Raw genomic sequence first — 15502 nt, forward strand, 5'->3', positions numbered from 1 at the left:
AATCATAAAGCAGCATACATTGCGTTTTCCTATTTTCCTACCATCCTCATTAGTTTGATATAACAAGCAGAGGGAAAGGCCAAGCTTGGAGAAGTACTTACAGGTCAGCGATAACGGAGTCAGGTTAAGTATCATTGCACAGTTGAGCACAACCAAGAGTTAGAGCATAAAATACCAAACCTAAACCAATCTCATTGCTTAGTATTTACTTGAACTGATACTCGGTATTCATTACTTAATAAAACCCAAAAAGAAATATTCACAAAGAAATTGCTGATTAAAGTCTATAAAATTAGGGGCACCTAGGTGGCTCGGTTGGTTGAGTGTCTGGCTCTTGATTTTGGCTCAGATCATGATCTCACAGTTCATGGGACTAAGCCCCATGGTAGGCTCCAGCCTGTGGTGGGCTCTGTGAGCACAGCACAGAGCCTGCTTGGGATTCCCTCTCTCCTTTTTCTCGTCCCCTCCCCCCAGCCCCCCCACCTACTCACATGCTCTCTGTCTCTCTCAAAATAAATAAATAAACATTAAAAAAAGATAAAATCTACGAAAATAGACACCCAAAACCTAGAGGTTTTTTGGTTTAACAAAGGTTATAAAAACAATACAGTATCTTAAACAAAAATTTAAAGTATTCAATGGGCCAGGGCGCCTGGGTGGCTCAGTCGGTTAAACGGTTAAACGATCAACTTTGCCTGAGGTCATGAAGTCCTGATTCCTGAGTTCAAGCCCCACGTTGGGCTCTCACTGTCAGCGTGGAGCCTACTTCAGGTCCTCTGTTTCCCTCTCTCTACCCCTCGCCTGCTTGCTCACACACACACACACACACGCACATTCTCTCTCTCTCTCTCTCTCAAAAATAAACATTAAAACAACAACAACACGGGGGACTGGGTGGTTCAGTTGGTTAAGCATCTGACTTCGGCTCAGGTCATGATCTCACAGTTTGTGGGTTTGAGTCCTGCATCAGGCTCTGGGCTGACAGCTCAGGGCCTGAAGCCTGCTTTGGATTCTGTGTCTCCCTCTCTCTATGCCCCTCCCTGCTCATGCTCTCTTTCTCGAAAATAAACAAACATTAAAAAAAATTTTTTTTAAAACAACAACACTATTTCAAGTATCCATGGGCCATAGTTAGACTATAAGATTTCATATGTATATTTCATCATTTCCTGAATCTAAAATGTCTTACAACTGACATATACAGTTAATGTACCAATGTTTCTTATTTCTTAGAAAAACCTTTTATTTTTTTTTAATGTTTATTTATTTTTGAGAGAGAGAGAGAGAGCACGAGCAGGGGAGAAGAGGGAGGGGGACAGAGGATCTGAAGTGGGCTCCACATTGACAGCTCATGACCTGGGTCAAAGTCAGATGCTTAACCAACTAAGCCACCCAGGTGCCCCTAGAAAAAACCTTTTAAATTGGGGCTCCTGGATGGCTCAGTTGGTTGAGTGCTGACTTCTGCTCAAGTCATGATCTTGCAGTTCATTAGTTCAGGCCCCGTATTGTGCTCTGTGCTGACAGCTCGGAGCCTGGAGCCTGCTTCGGATTCTGTGTCTCCCTCTCTCTGACCCTCCCCCGTTCATGCTCTGTCTCTCTCTGTCTCAAAAATAAATAAAAAAAAAAAACATTAAAAAAATTTTTTAAATAGTAAGCAACTCAATATACCTAAGAAATAAATAGTAAGAGGGATGTTGAGGGGACTGAAACATGATTATGAAAGAGACTCCTGATGATTCTGATCCAAAGGACATTTATTAAAATTCAAGTAAATATCCTAAGGTGATCTTTTCTTACAATCTGCTTCTATTATCAACTACTAAACAACAGTGTATGAAGTAAGTGTATGAAGTAATTGTTTTGATTCTTTGGTTACTGTTGCCACAAACAACACTTAGCCAAGTGGGACTCCAGAAGAAAAAATACCTTATTTTACCAGTTGCCAATTCTCAAAAAAAAAAAAAAAAAAAAAAGTCTCCATTTTAAGCAATATTTAAATATTTGTTTCTCAACTGTGATCTTTAAAGTGGATTCACACTTGGGGCGCCTGGGTGGCGCAGTCGGTTAAGCGTCCGACTTCAGCCAGGTCACGATCTCGCGGTCCATGAGTTCGAGCCCCGCGTCAGGCTCTGGGCTGACGGCTCGGAGCCTGGAGCCTGTTTCCGATTCTGTGTCTCCCTCTCTCTCTGCCCCTCCCCCGTTCATGCTCTGTCTCTCTCTGTCCCAAAAATAAATAAAAAACGTTGAAAAAAAAAAATTAAAAAAAAAATAATAAAGTGGATCCACACTAATCTAGCCCCTACAACTTCCAGCCTTACATAGGGATCTCTACCTATATATATATAATTTATTATTAAGGGCCAATGTGTTAATCACTTTATATACACTGTCTCATTATCATTTTCCATTTCACAGGTGCAGAAACTGAAAGGTTAAATTACTTGTCTCAAATCACACAACCAAAAAAGGAACAAGCTACTTTGGATCGTGTCTTTAAATCTAATACCAAGTATACATTCCAGTCTTAAGACAGCTTTAGGAAGACCTAAAAATATGTTCAAGATAAGGTTGTAGCCTTGATTTTTCTTGCCAACATTGCCCCCCTATTAGTCTTTACGTATTTTATGGTGTGTATAATCCAATTATTCTGAACTTGAGAGTAAAAAGTTGGTCACTGCAAACTTCATGAAGGCTTGTCAGCAAAATTTTTTAAAATAGGAATCATTAGTAATATTAAACACAGGATTGCACAGCAAAAACAGACACAATTATGTTGGGATTCAGTTTTAAAACACTTTGTAGATTTATTTATTTTAAAGTTAATTTATTTATTTTTTGAGAGACAGAGACAACACAAGTGGGGGAGGAGCAGAGATAGAGGGAGAGAAAGAGAATTCCAAGTAGGCTCTGTACTGTCAGCACAGAGCCCAGTACGGGGCTTGAACCCACAAAGCCATAAGGTCATGAGCTGAGCCGAAATCGAGAGTCAGACACTTAACCGACTAAGCCCTGAAAGGGCGGGCCTATGCCAGCGGCCAACTCCATCTTGTTCTGTGTCCTTCACCTTGACCACACCTCCTCCCCTTGAGTAACCACCACCCCCCCCCTTCACCTGCCTAACAGGACTCGGACCCTTCCCCAGGACCCTTCCCCAGCCAATCGGCTGAGGCCAAAGCCATTACCTCACCAACTGCCCCTAGGCCCCCATAAAACCTTTGTCCTTTTGAAACTCGCTCTCTCTCCCTGGTATCTCACCGCTGTATCGGTGCAGGTAGGGGATTGAGCTCGAGCTAGCTCGAATAAAGGCTCTTTGCTTTTGCATCGCACTCGGCTCCCTGGCGGTATTTGGGGATCACGAATTCTGGACATAACATTTGGGGGCTTGTCCGGGATCCCCAAGACCCCCGAGGGACCCCCGACCCGGAGAGCCTGACTGGCCACGGTTAGTGTCTGTTTGTTCTGTCTTTCCTGTGTGAGCTCATTTCTGGAATTCTGGTAGTGCCTGATGCGGTCTAAGTGGACGCACTGGAGGACCACGGGCTGGGAGTTTCGGAAGACATTCTGATCCTCCCTTCTGGAGGGACGTGGAATCCCCTCAAAGGTCTGAGACGAGGCGGGTCGCTCCCGCTGGTTGGCGTGAGGCCGTCGTCTTTGGAGGGATGTAGAATCCCCTCATTGGTTTTGGAGGGACGTGGAATCCCCTCAAATGTCTAAGCTAGCTCTCAGTTTTGCTTCCATGGAGTTGGAAGACTTTCTAGGGGCCCTCTGTTTGTCTGTTTTTGTGTTTCTCTGTTTTGTTCTGTGGACTTACTGGACGGGCGTTATGGGACAGACTCAGACTACTCCTCTATTATGATTGATCACTTTAAGGATGTGAGGGGAAGAGCTAACAACCTCAGTGTGGAAGTCCGAAAGGGTCGGTTGCAGTTTTTTTTGTTCTAGCGAGTGGCTAACTTTCAATGTCGGATGGCCACCAGAGGGGACCTTCGACCTCCCTACCATCCACCGAGTCAGGAGTATCATCTCTCAGCCTAAGACGGGCCATCTTGATCAGCTCCCTTACATTATCACTTGGCAGGACCTTGTAGAAGACCCACCCTCTTGGCTTAAGCCCTTCCTAGCCCCGCTCCCTCCGGAGCCAAAACCCATTCTTGCTTTGCAGGAGACAGAGAAGAGGAAAAGTCTTACCCAGCCTTCAGCACCCCTCTACCCTGTCCTACAGGGGGGTACTGAAGAAGAATTAATTTTTCCTCCCCCGTATAACCCCTCTAGGATGCCAGAAGAACACCATCCTCCCCCTCGGGGGGAGGCAGACACTATTCCGAGAGCGGGAGGCGGAAATGCTCCAGTGGGAAGCCCGCCGTCTCCGGCAGCTGGCAGGCGACGCAAGAAAAGGTAAAGGAACCACCAAGGGGGGGAAGCAGAGGCTGCAGAAGGATCAGTGCGCATACTGCAAGGAGATAGGGCATTGGGCCCGAGATTGTCCAAAAAGGGCCGGCGGGAAGGGAAGCAAGACTGATCGAGTAAAAGTCGTAGAGCTAGATGAACTAAGTGATAAGGGGAGTCGGGGTTCGGACCCTCTCCCCGAACCCAGGGTAACTCTTAAAGTGGAGGGGACCCCTGTTGACTTCCTTGTCGACACCGGAGCACAACATTCGGTCCTCCGCACCCCACAAGGAAAACTAGCCAGCAAGAAGTCCTGGGTACAAGGGGCAACTGGTATGAGCCAGAATTCATGGACTACCCGAAGAACAGTAGATTTGGGAATGGGCCGGGTATCCCACTCCTTTATGGTAATACCAGAATGCCCCTACCCGCTGTTAGGACGGGACTTACTGACCAAGATTGGAGCTCAGATAACTTTCAGACAAGGGGGGGCCTCAGGTCACTGATGGCAAGGGCCACCCCATCCAGGTCCTAACCATGAAACTGGAGGATGAATACCTCCTCCACCAGGAGGCGCTCCCGAGAGAGAATAATATAGACAGATGGCTACAAGAATTCCCCTCGGTTTGGGCAGAGACTGGGGGGGGGGGGGGGGGGGGGGGATGGGCCTAGCCGCTCACAGGACCCCAGACCTGGTAGAGCTCAAGCCAGGAGAGAGTCCGGTAAGGATCAAACAATACCCCATGTCTCAGGAGGCCTGGAAGGGGATCCAGCCACACATCCGGAGACTACGAAGCCTAGGGGTACTAGTTCCTTGCCAGTCTGCCTGGAACACCCCCTTACTGCCGGTCAAAAAGCCTCACACAAATGACTACCGACCGGTACAAGACCTCCGGGAAGTAAATAAGAGGGTCGCGGACATACACCCAACTGTTCCCAACCCATATACTCTCTTGAGCTCCTTGGCGCCCTCCAGGGTCTGGTACTGTACTAGATTTAAAGGACGCCTTCTTCAGTCTGCCGTTGGCACCCCAGAGCCAACCCCTGTTCGCCTTTGAGTGGCATGATCCAGAGGAGGGCTACAGTGGGCAACTCACCTGGACACAGCTACCTCAGAGATTCAAAAATTCACCCACCATCTTCGACGAGGCACTACACGAGGACCTGGGTGAGTACAGAAGGGAGCACCCTGGCCTCACCCTTCTACAGTACGTAGATGACATCCTGATTGCTGCCGACACGGCCAAAGACTGTGAGCGAGGGACCCAGGACCTGCTGGCTACCCTGGGGGCCTTAGGGTACCGGGCATCCACGAAGAAGGCTCAGATATGCAGGGAGAGGGTAAGTTACCTGGGATATATCCTGGAGGGCGGACAGCGGCGGTTATCAGATGCCAGAAAAGAAACTGTCCTAAAGATCCCTACTCCCACCTCCCGAAGAGAAGTGAGGGAATCCTAGGATCAGCTGGCTACTGCCGCCTCTGGGTTCCAGGTTTTGCTGAGAAGAAACTAGACCCAGTGGCTGCCGGCTGGCCGCCATGTCTAGAGGTAATTGAAAGGCTGACCAGGCAGCCAAGGCAGTCGCCCTTACTTCAGTCCCCACCATGACCATACAACTACCGGACCCGGGAGACCCAGTTTTACCAGACCAGCCCAAATACTCCCAGGAGGAGTGACAGTGGATCAAGAAACTCCCCACGGACCAGGAGATAAAGGGATGGTGGTATACACCTAACAAGGAGCTTGTGCTGCCAGACCAGCTCAGAGTCTCAATATTAGAGCACATCCATCGGTCTACTCACATGGGGCCCGAAAATTAAAAGACTTAATCCGACATGCCGGAATCAAGATTCACCAACAGGACACCAAAATAGAGCAAGTTGTATCTGCCTGCAAGACCTGCCAACTCACCAATGCGAGAGCCACATCAAATAAAAAAGGAACCAGGCTCAGAGGCACCAGACCGGGAGCCCAATGGGAAGTCGACTTCACTGAAGTCAAACCAGGAAAGTATGGTTTTAAATATCTTTTAGTATTTACAGACACCTTCTCTGGCTGGGTGGAGGCATACCCAACCAAGCATGAAACGGCTCAGACGGTGGCTAAGAAGCTACTAGAAGACATCTTACCCAGGTATGGTTTTCCTGCCATGGTAGGATCAGACAATGGACCAGCTTTTATCTCGCAGGTAACACAGACAGTAGCCAAGGCGGTGGGGGCAAACTGTAAATTATACTGTGCTCATAGGCCCCAGAGCTCAGGACAGGTAGAAAGAATGAATAGAACCCTAAAAGAGACCCTTACCAAATTAACCATGGAGACTGGCGGGGACTGGGTGACTCTCCTACCATACGCCCTTTACCAGGTTAGAAACACTCCTTACACTCTGGGTTTTACTCCCTACGAGATCATGTTTGGCAGGCCACCCCCTGTTATTCCCAGCCTTTGAGCTGAACTTATTGCTGAGTTTAAAGATCAAGAACTTAAAAAAAAAAAAAAAAAAAAAAAAAAAAGATCAAGAACTTTTTCTTTCCTTGAGCGGGCTCCAGAGGGCGCACGAGGACATTTGGCCGCGCCTCCGTGCCATCTACGAGGCTGGCCCGATCCAGACACCTCATCAGTACAGGCCGGGAGACTGGGTCTACGTCAAGAGGCACCACCGAGAGACTCTCGAGCCGCGCTGGAAGGGACCCTACATCGTGGTGTTGACAACCCCCACCGCTCTCAAGGTAGACGGCATCGCGACCTGGGTCCATCACACCCACGCTCGGCCAGCGGACCCCTCCTCGATCCGGAAGGACGTTGTCACGCGATGGGCCATCAGTCGGGACCAACACAACCCGCTCAAGCTCAAGCTACAGCGCATTCGACCCACCTAATATTGGTAACTCTGTTAACTCTGCTTGTCATTGCTCATGCTGCCGGGAGTCCCCACGCCCCCCAAAACATCACCTGGCAGATCACAGACACCAGCTCGGGGACAATACTTAATCAGACGTCCCAGAGCCACCCCAGGGACACTTGGTTCCCAGAACTTTGCGTAAACCTCCAAACTCTGTTCCCCTTGTCACCATAAATCAGTCCCATGATTGGGTCCCTAAGCTACATGACAAGGGGGGAATGAAAGGGCGGCCGACTCCATCTTGTTCTGTGTCCTTCACCTTGACCACACCTCCTCCCCTTGAGTAACCACCACCCCCCCCCTTCACCTGCCTAACAGGACTCGGACCCTTCCCCAGGACCCTTCCCCAGCCAATCGGCTGAGGCCAAAGCCATTACCTCACCAACTGCCCCTAGGCCCCCATAAAACCTTTGTCCTTTTGAAACTCGCTCTCTCTCCCTGGTATCTCACCGCTGTATCGGTGCAGGTAGGGGATTGAGCTCGAGCTAGCTCGAATAAAGGCTCTTTGCTTTTGCATCGGACTCGGCTCCCTGGCGGTATTTGGGGATCACGAATTCTGGGCATAACAGCCACTCAGGCACCCCAACACTTTGTAGATCTAAAATGAGGACAGTTAAGATCAGTGTCATGGGCTTTGTCCCTCAGAGGTGAATAAAAAGGTCAGAAGTATGCTTGGCTACAAGTTGAATTTTATCATTCTTACCTTATTCCAAGACTTTCAAGATCAGACTCATTAAGATGGAGCAGTATTGAACCTGTGATTTTATTTCCTTTGGAAGAAAAGGGAGAAAAAAAGATGAATGGTTTCAACAATTATACCATATGCTTTTTTGTTTCTTTCAATTTGGATTCACCAGATTTACCCAAATCAACATTTACTAAACCACCCACTACAGGTAATGGACTGTGTGTAAAAACCACTTTCATTTGCCACTTGGAAAGTCTTTTTCTCCACATGGGGCTCAAACTCACAACCCCCAGACCAAAAGTCACATATCCTACAGACTGAGCCAGCCAGGCACCCCTCTCACTTGGATAGTCTTCATTTTAATTAGATAACTATATTGACAGGCTATTTTTGGTAAATCAAGTAAAAACTTTTAAATTATTTGAATGAGTTATTTGTGAGGAAGTCCAGCAGCAAAACCAGTGGCTTCCTTCTAAAACAGGTGAGGTTTGGCGTGGGGGGAGGAAAGGAAGCTTAAATCTATTGTTCTTAGAATAGTCAGGTCAAAACCATAGCCTGAAGGGTGCCAAGTGTTGATTGAGTTTAAAACCTCCAAGGAGGGGCTTGACTCCCGGATCTCGGAGATGTGAGTTTGAGCCCCACACTGGGTGTACAAATTACTTAAACAATAAAAGACTTAAAAAAAAAACCTCCAAGAAAAGCACATAATACTGTGTTTTGAAATATATATATGTTTATTTTTCTTTCTCTCACTATATAATTAATTTTACTCCTTCCTGACCTCAGATTCCACAACTCTAGACTATTTTCAAACAAACAAAAATCTTTTTTTTTTTTTAAGTTTATTTATTTTGAGAGAGGAAGAGCACTCATGAGTAGGGGAGGGTCAGAGAGAGAGAGAAGAGAGAGAGAGAGAGAGAGAGAGAGAGAGAGAGAGAGAGAGAGAGAGAATCCCAAGCACGCTCCACACTAACAGCCTGACTCAGGGCTCAACCCCACCCTTGATGATCTTTGATGAGAACACTTGTTAAGGTATAGCTGGCATGAATTCTGGAGTCCAAAGACAAAATCTTAACATTCAGTTCTGCTTTTTTTTCCAGTTGTATGACTTTTAGAAAGTTACTTAACATCTTTAGACCTCAAACACATCATCTGTAAACAAAACAGGGATTACAGCCTCTAAATTTCAGGGCTCCAGGGGGCCTGGGTGGCTCAGTCAGTTGAGCATCTGACTTTGGCTCAGGTCATGATCTCGAGGTCTGTGAGTTGGAGCCCCATGTCAGGCTCTGTGCTGACAGCTCAGAGCCTGGAGCCTGCTTCAGATTCTGTGTCTCCTCTCTCCACCCCACCCCACTCGTGCTCTGTATCTCTCTCTCTCTCTCAAAAATAAACATTAAAAAATAAATAAATAAATTAATTGATTGATTAATTAATTTCAGGGTTCCTGTGAGACTGTATTCCATAATGAGGAAAGGGACCCAATACCTTGTTTTGCCAAATAAAAGCAAACCCAGACTAAGACAGGGATTAGAAAGGAAGACTATTGCAATAGGGAGAATGTTGTGACCTCAGAAATCTCCAAGTGGTTCAAAATGAAACAGAAAAAAGTGTTGCTGTTTTTTTTCATAGGGTAAAGGAAGTGATCCCAGTGGAGTCTGACAGGACGGTATCCTGCTATGCTCAGCTGGTTACCGGAGAGGCTGATGATGGGGCATTCCACTTTTTTAGTGCTTGTTCAGGTTTGGGGACAAGCAAGATTTCAGGGCCTTCTAGGAGAGAGAGAAGGCTGACTAAAGTTTTGGTCAAGACAAAGCAGCAGACGGTTAAGAAATGAGCATTTGTTGGGGCACCTGGCTGGCTCAGTCAGGTGATCCATTGGACTCTGGATCTCAGGGTTGTAAGTTCGAGCCCCATCCTCAGTGTACAGATTACTTAAAAATAAAAAATCTTAAAAAAAAAGAAAAAAGAGGGGCACCTGGGTGGCTCAGTCGGTTAAGCGGCCGACTTCAGATCAGGTCATGATCTCGCAGTCTTGTGAGTTCGAGCCCCGCGTCGGGCTCTGTGCTGACAGCTCAGAGCCTGGAGCCTGTTTCAGATTCTGTGTCTCCCTCCCTCTCTGACCCTCCCCTGTTCATGCTCTGTCTCTCTCTGTCTCAAAAATAAATAAATGTTTTTAAAAAAATTTAAAAAGAAAAAAGAAAGAAAAAAGAAATGAGCAATTGTGAATGTAAGGTCAGTTTTTACCAATTAAAGCAAGTAGTGAGTTCTGCTAGCATTTGACTGTAGGTTCAAGAGATCATTCTGAAGGTTGATGACTTAATCTACAGAACACCAAAAACAAAAACAAAATCTATAGAACACCACTGAAAGAGAAAGCCAACAACATAGTCCATCATATTTTGGAGACAGAAAATATAAAACTACTTCATCCCCACCTAGTTGCTATTCAGAGAAAACTTCTGAGTGCAGGCCAACCAAAGGGGGGGGAGGAGAAAAAAGAAGTACCATTTCCCACACCATCAAGCTTGTTTTTTAAGTCTTCAAACACTAAGTCCCTCCGACCCTAGACAAACAGGACTCCACCCTATAACTGCAAAAATTTATTAAACTTACAAATGGGTAAGACAGAGAGAGGTTAAGCTTCACATCCGTTAGGGCAAGTTGAGATCTCAACTGGATGGATGCTTGAACTGGAGCCAGTTGCTTAAAACTCACAACCCACACATTTGCCCCATGTGATGTGGCCAAGTTGTGGGCTGCTGGGAGTCCGGTGGTCAGCCCAGCACTCCCAGTGTCATTCAGATTTAACGAGGCAAACTGATTTTGGAGACCAAAACAGAATCATTACCAAGCTCTACAAGGGTGGTCAACAAACTTGCACTGAGCCCTGCTGGCATGCTACGGTAAGGCAATGGGGATGCAGGGATTCACAGAGAATGTGCCCTCCCCCTTAGGAAAACCCCGGGTTGAGGGGCCAAGGGAGAAAACTTAAACCTGAAAGCAAAACACACTCCAAGTGCTCCAGGAGCTGCAGGAGCACAGAGGGGGTCTCCCGAGCCCCGTGAGTCTGAATGACAGCGCCCCTCCGACTACGGTCTGGGGAAAACGTTCTTCTAAGTCACAACAGGGACCGGAGTCTCGCCTGCCCCGCGCTGGGGTGACCAGTTCCCGAAGAAACCCACCAGCCTCACACCAGGTGCCTCACCCAAGTTCACGATCCTCAAAGTCGGCTTCCCCCTCTGCGGGTCCCCAGCCCCAGACGCCCCATTTCTCCTCCCTCCATCTCCGGGGGGCACTCCTGGGCGCCCCTTCTGGCACCTCCCGTCCCCGTCTCAGGTCCCCGGTTCTGGAGGACTCTCCGCCTCAGGTCGTCCCCCCAATTCACCCCCCCCCCGCCCCCAACACCTCGGCACCCCCGCCTCAGGTCTACCCCTTCTGGTACCTTCCCCGCCGCAGGCCCCCTGCTCAGAGGGGCTCTCCGCCTCAGCTCATCTCCGGCTCGGCGCCCCACACCCCCCCGCCTCAGGTCCACCCCTTTCGTATCTCCCCCCGCAGGTCTCCCTTCTCCGCTTCGGGTCCTCTCTGAGGCCCCCAGCTCACTGCCTCGGTGTGCCCTCCCCTCAGGCCCGCGGTCCCCGCCTCGGGTCGCGGTTCCCCGGCCCCTCAGCCCTGCAGCCTTGCTACCTCGGAAGCGTTCCAGCAGTCCGGGATCACTGAAGCCACTGCGCTTTAGGAAGCAGCACACCTGCTCCGGGCCCCAGGTCTGGTGGTCGCGGTGGAGCTTGGGGCCCGGGGAGCTCTCCGCCGCCGCGGAAGGGATGTTTGGCGGGGTTCTCGGGCTGCCATCGCGTCGGGGCCGTTTGAAGGGCTGGTCCGAGTCCGCTCCCTGCATGGCTACAACCAGCGCCCTGCACAGCACAGTCAAGAACCGCGGCGCTGGGACCGCACGCAAGCGCACTGACTGCCGGTCGGTGGGGACGAGTCCGCTCGGCACTGCCAGCCTACAGGCCTCCCGCGCAGGCGCACTGGTACCCAGACCTTGCGGCCGGGCAGCCCAGCCACTTCAGCCACCGGGCCCCCTTGCGCAGGCGCAATGACAGCCCACTGGTCCTCAACAGGTCGGGAAGTTTACCGAAAGGGGCCGACTAGACGCAGAGCCGAGGAAGTGCTAATAGGGGCGAGGTGAGGAAAGAGTGTATCTAGGACCCGTGGAAGCCCCGCCAAAGCCCGGAACGCGGGCTCCTCTGGTGAATTGCGGGTGTCTTCTTCCAAATGAATATCCCAGGCGTACCCTTGGCCGTGTTTCATATGCCCCAAACTTAAACCTAAAAAGCCATCATCAGGCGGCCAGCATCTTCCCAATTGAGAGACAAATGGGCAAGAAGCTGAACTGGAAGACCCTAGAATGATTTCAGATCTGATATGAAGGTAGTCTTCTTTCATTTCACAACCTACGGTATCGCTGGGCAGTTAGAGGGCCCTGGGGGTGCCTAGCCATGAACTCTTATCTTCAGGTTTCCAAACAGAAGCAGACTTCAAATTTCTCTCTAAAAGAATCCTCAACCCCTCTCTCCAGCCCAACTCCCTGCCCAGAGAAAAGGAAGTGGTCATCCCGATTACTGTTCAACAAAATTCACCTGAGTAGATTTGAAGATCTAATTGGCTTGATTCAATGATTCATGAATAGGATAACATCCTATCTAGTAAGGAGAAAGGAACTGTACAAAATGGAAGATTTTTAAAGACAGAAAGGGTGTAAGACAAGGAAGTCATGACAAAAGAAAGGATTGTTTTAGGCAGAGTCACCCAGCTGTGGGGGGAAGGCAGGGGTCTACCAGGCCACTAACTCACTAGTGCTAGCCAAGAAATACCAGACTGACCTGTTAAAGGTCACAGTTCAGGGAAAGGCTGAAACTGCAATTAGGTTAGACACTAAGTCTTGGTTTGCTGATGTGGGGCCTCACACGGGTGATTTCATTTTGGACCTGTTTCTTTTTCAACATTACTTAAAACTTATCTTCAAGGACTTTTACCACCTGGTCGTAACAGCCTGTAAAAATGGGAGGCATGCCCCCGTCAATTTAGTCACTCGGGGGGAGGACCAAACTTCCCTGTAAATCCTAGTTCATGCAATTAACTAGTAAAAAGACTACTGCTACCACCACTAAAGCCATTACACCTCTCCATCCACCCAGCCATAGACCCATACAGGGGATAAAGAGTGTATGAGGCAGATTATCATCAAGCATTATGAACTAGTGGTCTGGTAGAGAGCAAAATATTACTAGCATACACTTAGAGCTTTACTGTGGTGCCAGGCATTTTTCTAAGGGTTTTACAAATATTAATTCATTTATGTATCGCAACCACCTCAGGGTGTAAGAAACTAACATACAGAGAAATAAGTAAATAATTTGCCTGTGGTCACACAGCTAGTAAGTGATGAAGCCTGGATTCAAACCCAGACAATCTAGCTTGGCTCCAAAGTCACTTGCTAACCTGCTTGTTAATGGGAATTTTGACATAGAATTATATCAGTTAACTCAAAATTTTCAATTGCTCCTTTGTCCTACAGAGCCATGGTGAAAAGTATAGAGAGGGGTACTTGCCCTCTGTCTGCCTAAAAGAGCCAGGCTCAGCAAAACATGCCCTTAAGCCCCAGAATAATTTGAGATGAGATGAGAGAGTTGCCAAGACTTGTGAAACCAAAACAAAGGGTGAAAGAGACAACATATAGCACATGAATGAAAGCCTTATATTTCAAGTTGGAAATGGCTGGCTTAAAAAGTTGTATTTTTTAGACTTATGGGAAAATCTGCCCCGACAGCAAGGTTTCCTTGGCAGTAGAAGGTGATATAAGCAGGGTTTTAAGTTTAACCAACTGGGTTTGTTCAAAGCAGCTGCTTTTGAGAACTTTAATTTTCTATTTGTCTGTGTTTGTTAAAGAGTGTAATTTAATTCCATATTTGGTATTTCCTCTACTTTCTAGGGGCCCTAGATCTTGTGCAAGATGGTTGGTTACTCGCTCAAGGTCACATGGCTGGTAAGTGACAGAATTGAGATTTTAAGCTGACTCCCAAACTTTGGTGCTTTTTGGTTTGCCGAATAGAGTTAACTCTATTTACAGTTCTGGTGATCTTGTTCCTTCTATCTTTCCACAACTTGGGAACAGTTACCTACTTGACATAGGCCCTGTGCTCTGGTCATATTAAAGGAGATGACTGCTCAGACTCGCCTCTGATTTCTCACTCACCATAGTTAGGACTAGAAAAAAAAGGTAATTTCAAATTAATTTCAAGCCCATTGCTTAATGACCTTGAATATCTCCAGCAATTTTTCTCAGCCCTTCCCTAGCTACCTTCCACCTACCCAGCTGAGCTGGGCAATTTTATTTCTGTCAGCATTAACCTTGCGGTTTTTATCTCTCCGCAGCTTCCTCTTCAACCAGTGCTGCTGGTTCTCAATGCCAGCTGTCATCACTGTTTTACTTCCTCTCCACCCTTTGTGGAACCTAGCCTTCTCAAGACTTCTTTCTTTCTTTCTTTCTTTTTTTTTTTTTTTTTTAGTATTTTCCCCAAATCCCAAAGCCAAGCCAAAATTCTTTTTTTTAACTCAATTTTATATTGAAAAATTTTTATTTTTTAAGTAATCTCTATACCCAAGCCAGGAGGAAAGGAGATCAGTTTATTGAATAGTGTAAGTGATGGAGTATAGCAGACAGTGTCTGAAAGACTTGGAAAAGTGAGTCTCTCTGTTGCTTGGGGTTAGGGGTTTATATTGGAAAGGGGTCCAGGGTACGTGTTCCTTCAGGAAGGCAAGGTAGGGTCAGATCAAAGGTAAGTGTCAGGTGAACAATAGGTGTTATCCTATAAATCACCAAAGGTGGGGATTACTGATGACAGGGTTGATGGAGGTTTGTTCGCTGGAAGCTAATGTCCTGGAACATGTTTGGGATCCGGTTCTTTTTGGATGTTACCTGATCCAGGTGTTTGAGGGCCTAGGATGAACTTAGAGAATGATTAACTTTCTTGTCTTCCCTTCGAGTGGGAACATAGCTTCTTTGTTCTTTGAACAGAGCTGGAAGTGGGGCATGAATTCACAAATCTTTTTGTGACCTGAGCCACCCAGGCATTCCTAAACTTAAAAAAAATAATAAAATAAAATAGAATCCCTTCAGTTTCCGTGCCTCAATCCTTTCACGTATTTACCTTTACTTCCCTATATATGAACTGTTCCTAGGCTCAACAAAGCAACAAAGCTCAACAAAGCTAAGGTTCTTTGGGAACAACCCCTGCCTTCTTTTTGGGCTGCCCTTCTGATAGCAAAGCTTTGTTTCAAAACTGGTGTCTCAGACATTGGCTTACTGTGCTTCAGGTACATGGGCAAGTTTCCCTCTGGTAACATCTCCTTCCCTGTGCACACACAACAGAAAGACCACGTGAGGACACAGCAAGAACATGGCTGTCTAGAAGCCAGGAAGAGAGGTCTTACCAGAAACCAACTGTGCTGGCACCTCGATCTTGGACT

General features: G+C 47.5%; 2 protein-coding genes across 3 annotated transcripts in view; one reads left to right on the forward strand and one right to left on the reverse strand.

Moving 5' to 3' along the window:
- The window catches only part of SAMHD1 (SAM and HD domain containing deoxynucleoside triphosphate triphosphohydrolase 1), a 58972-nt gene extending 46975 nt beyond the window's left edge, over positions 1 to 11997 (reverse strand). The window contains exons 1-2 of one of the 2 annotated variants that reach the window (XR_009248977.1): positions 11660 to 11997; positions 7991 to 8057 (exon numbers count right to left, since the gene is read on the reverse strand). Coding sequence is in view for 1 of the 2 variants with exons in the window: in XM_058685538.1 (XP_058541521.1) it covers positions 7991 to 8057; positions 11660 to 11867 (275 nt within the window). In the remaining variant the exon portion in view is untranslated. The remainder of the gene's footprint in view (positions 1 to 7990; positions 8058 to 11659) is intronic. The other variant, XM_058685538.1, reaches the window with a different exon arrangement.
- Positions 1 to 15502, forward strand: part of MANBAL (mannosidase beta like) — a 298459-nt gene that overhangs the window by 14268 nt on the left and 268689 nt on the right. The gene's annotated exons all lie outside the window — the stretch shown is intronic.

The sequence above is a fragment of the Neofelis nebulosa genome, chromosome 9 (genome assembly GCF_028018385.1).
Source record: "Neofelis nebulosa isolate mNeoNeb1 chromosome 9, mNeoNeb1.pri, whole genome shotgun sequence".
In the NCBI taxonomy this organism is placed as follows: Eukaryota; Metazoa; Chordata; class Mammalia; order Carnivora; family Felidae; genus Neofelis; species Neofelis nebulosa.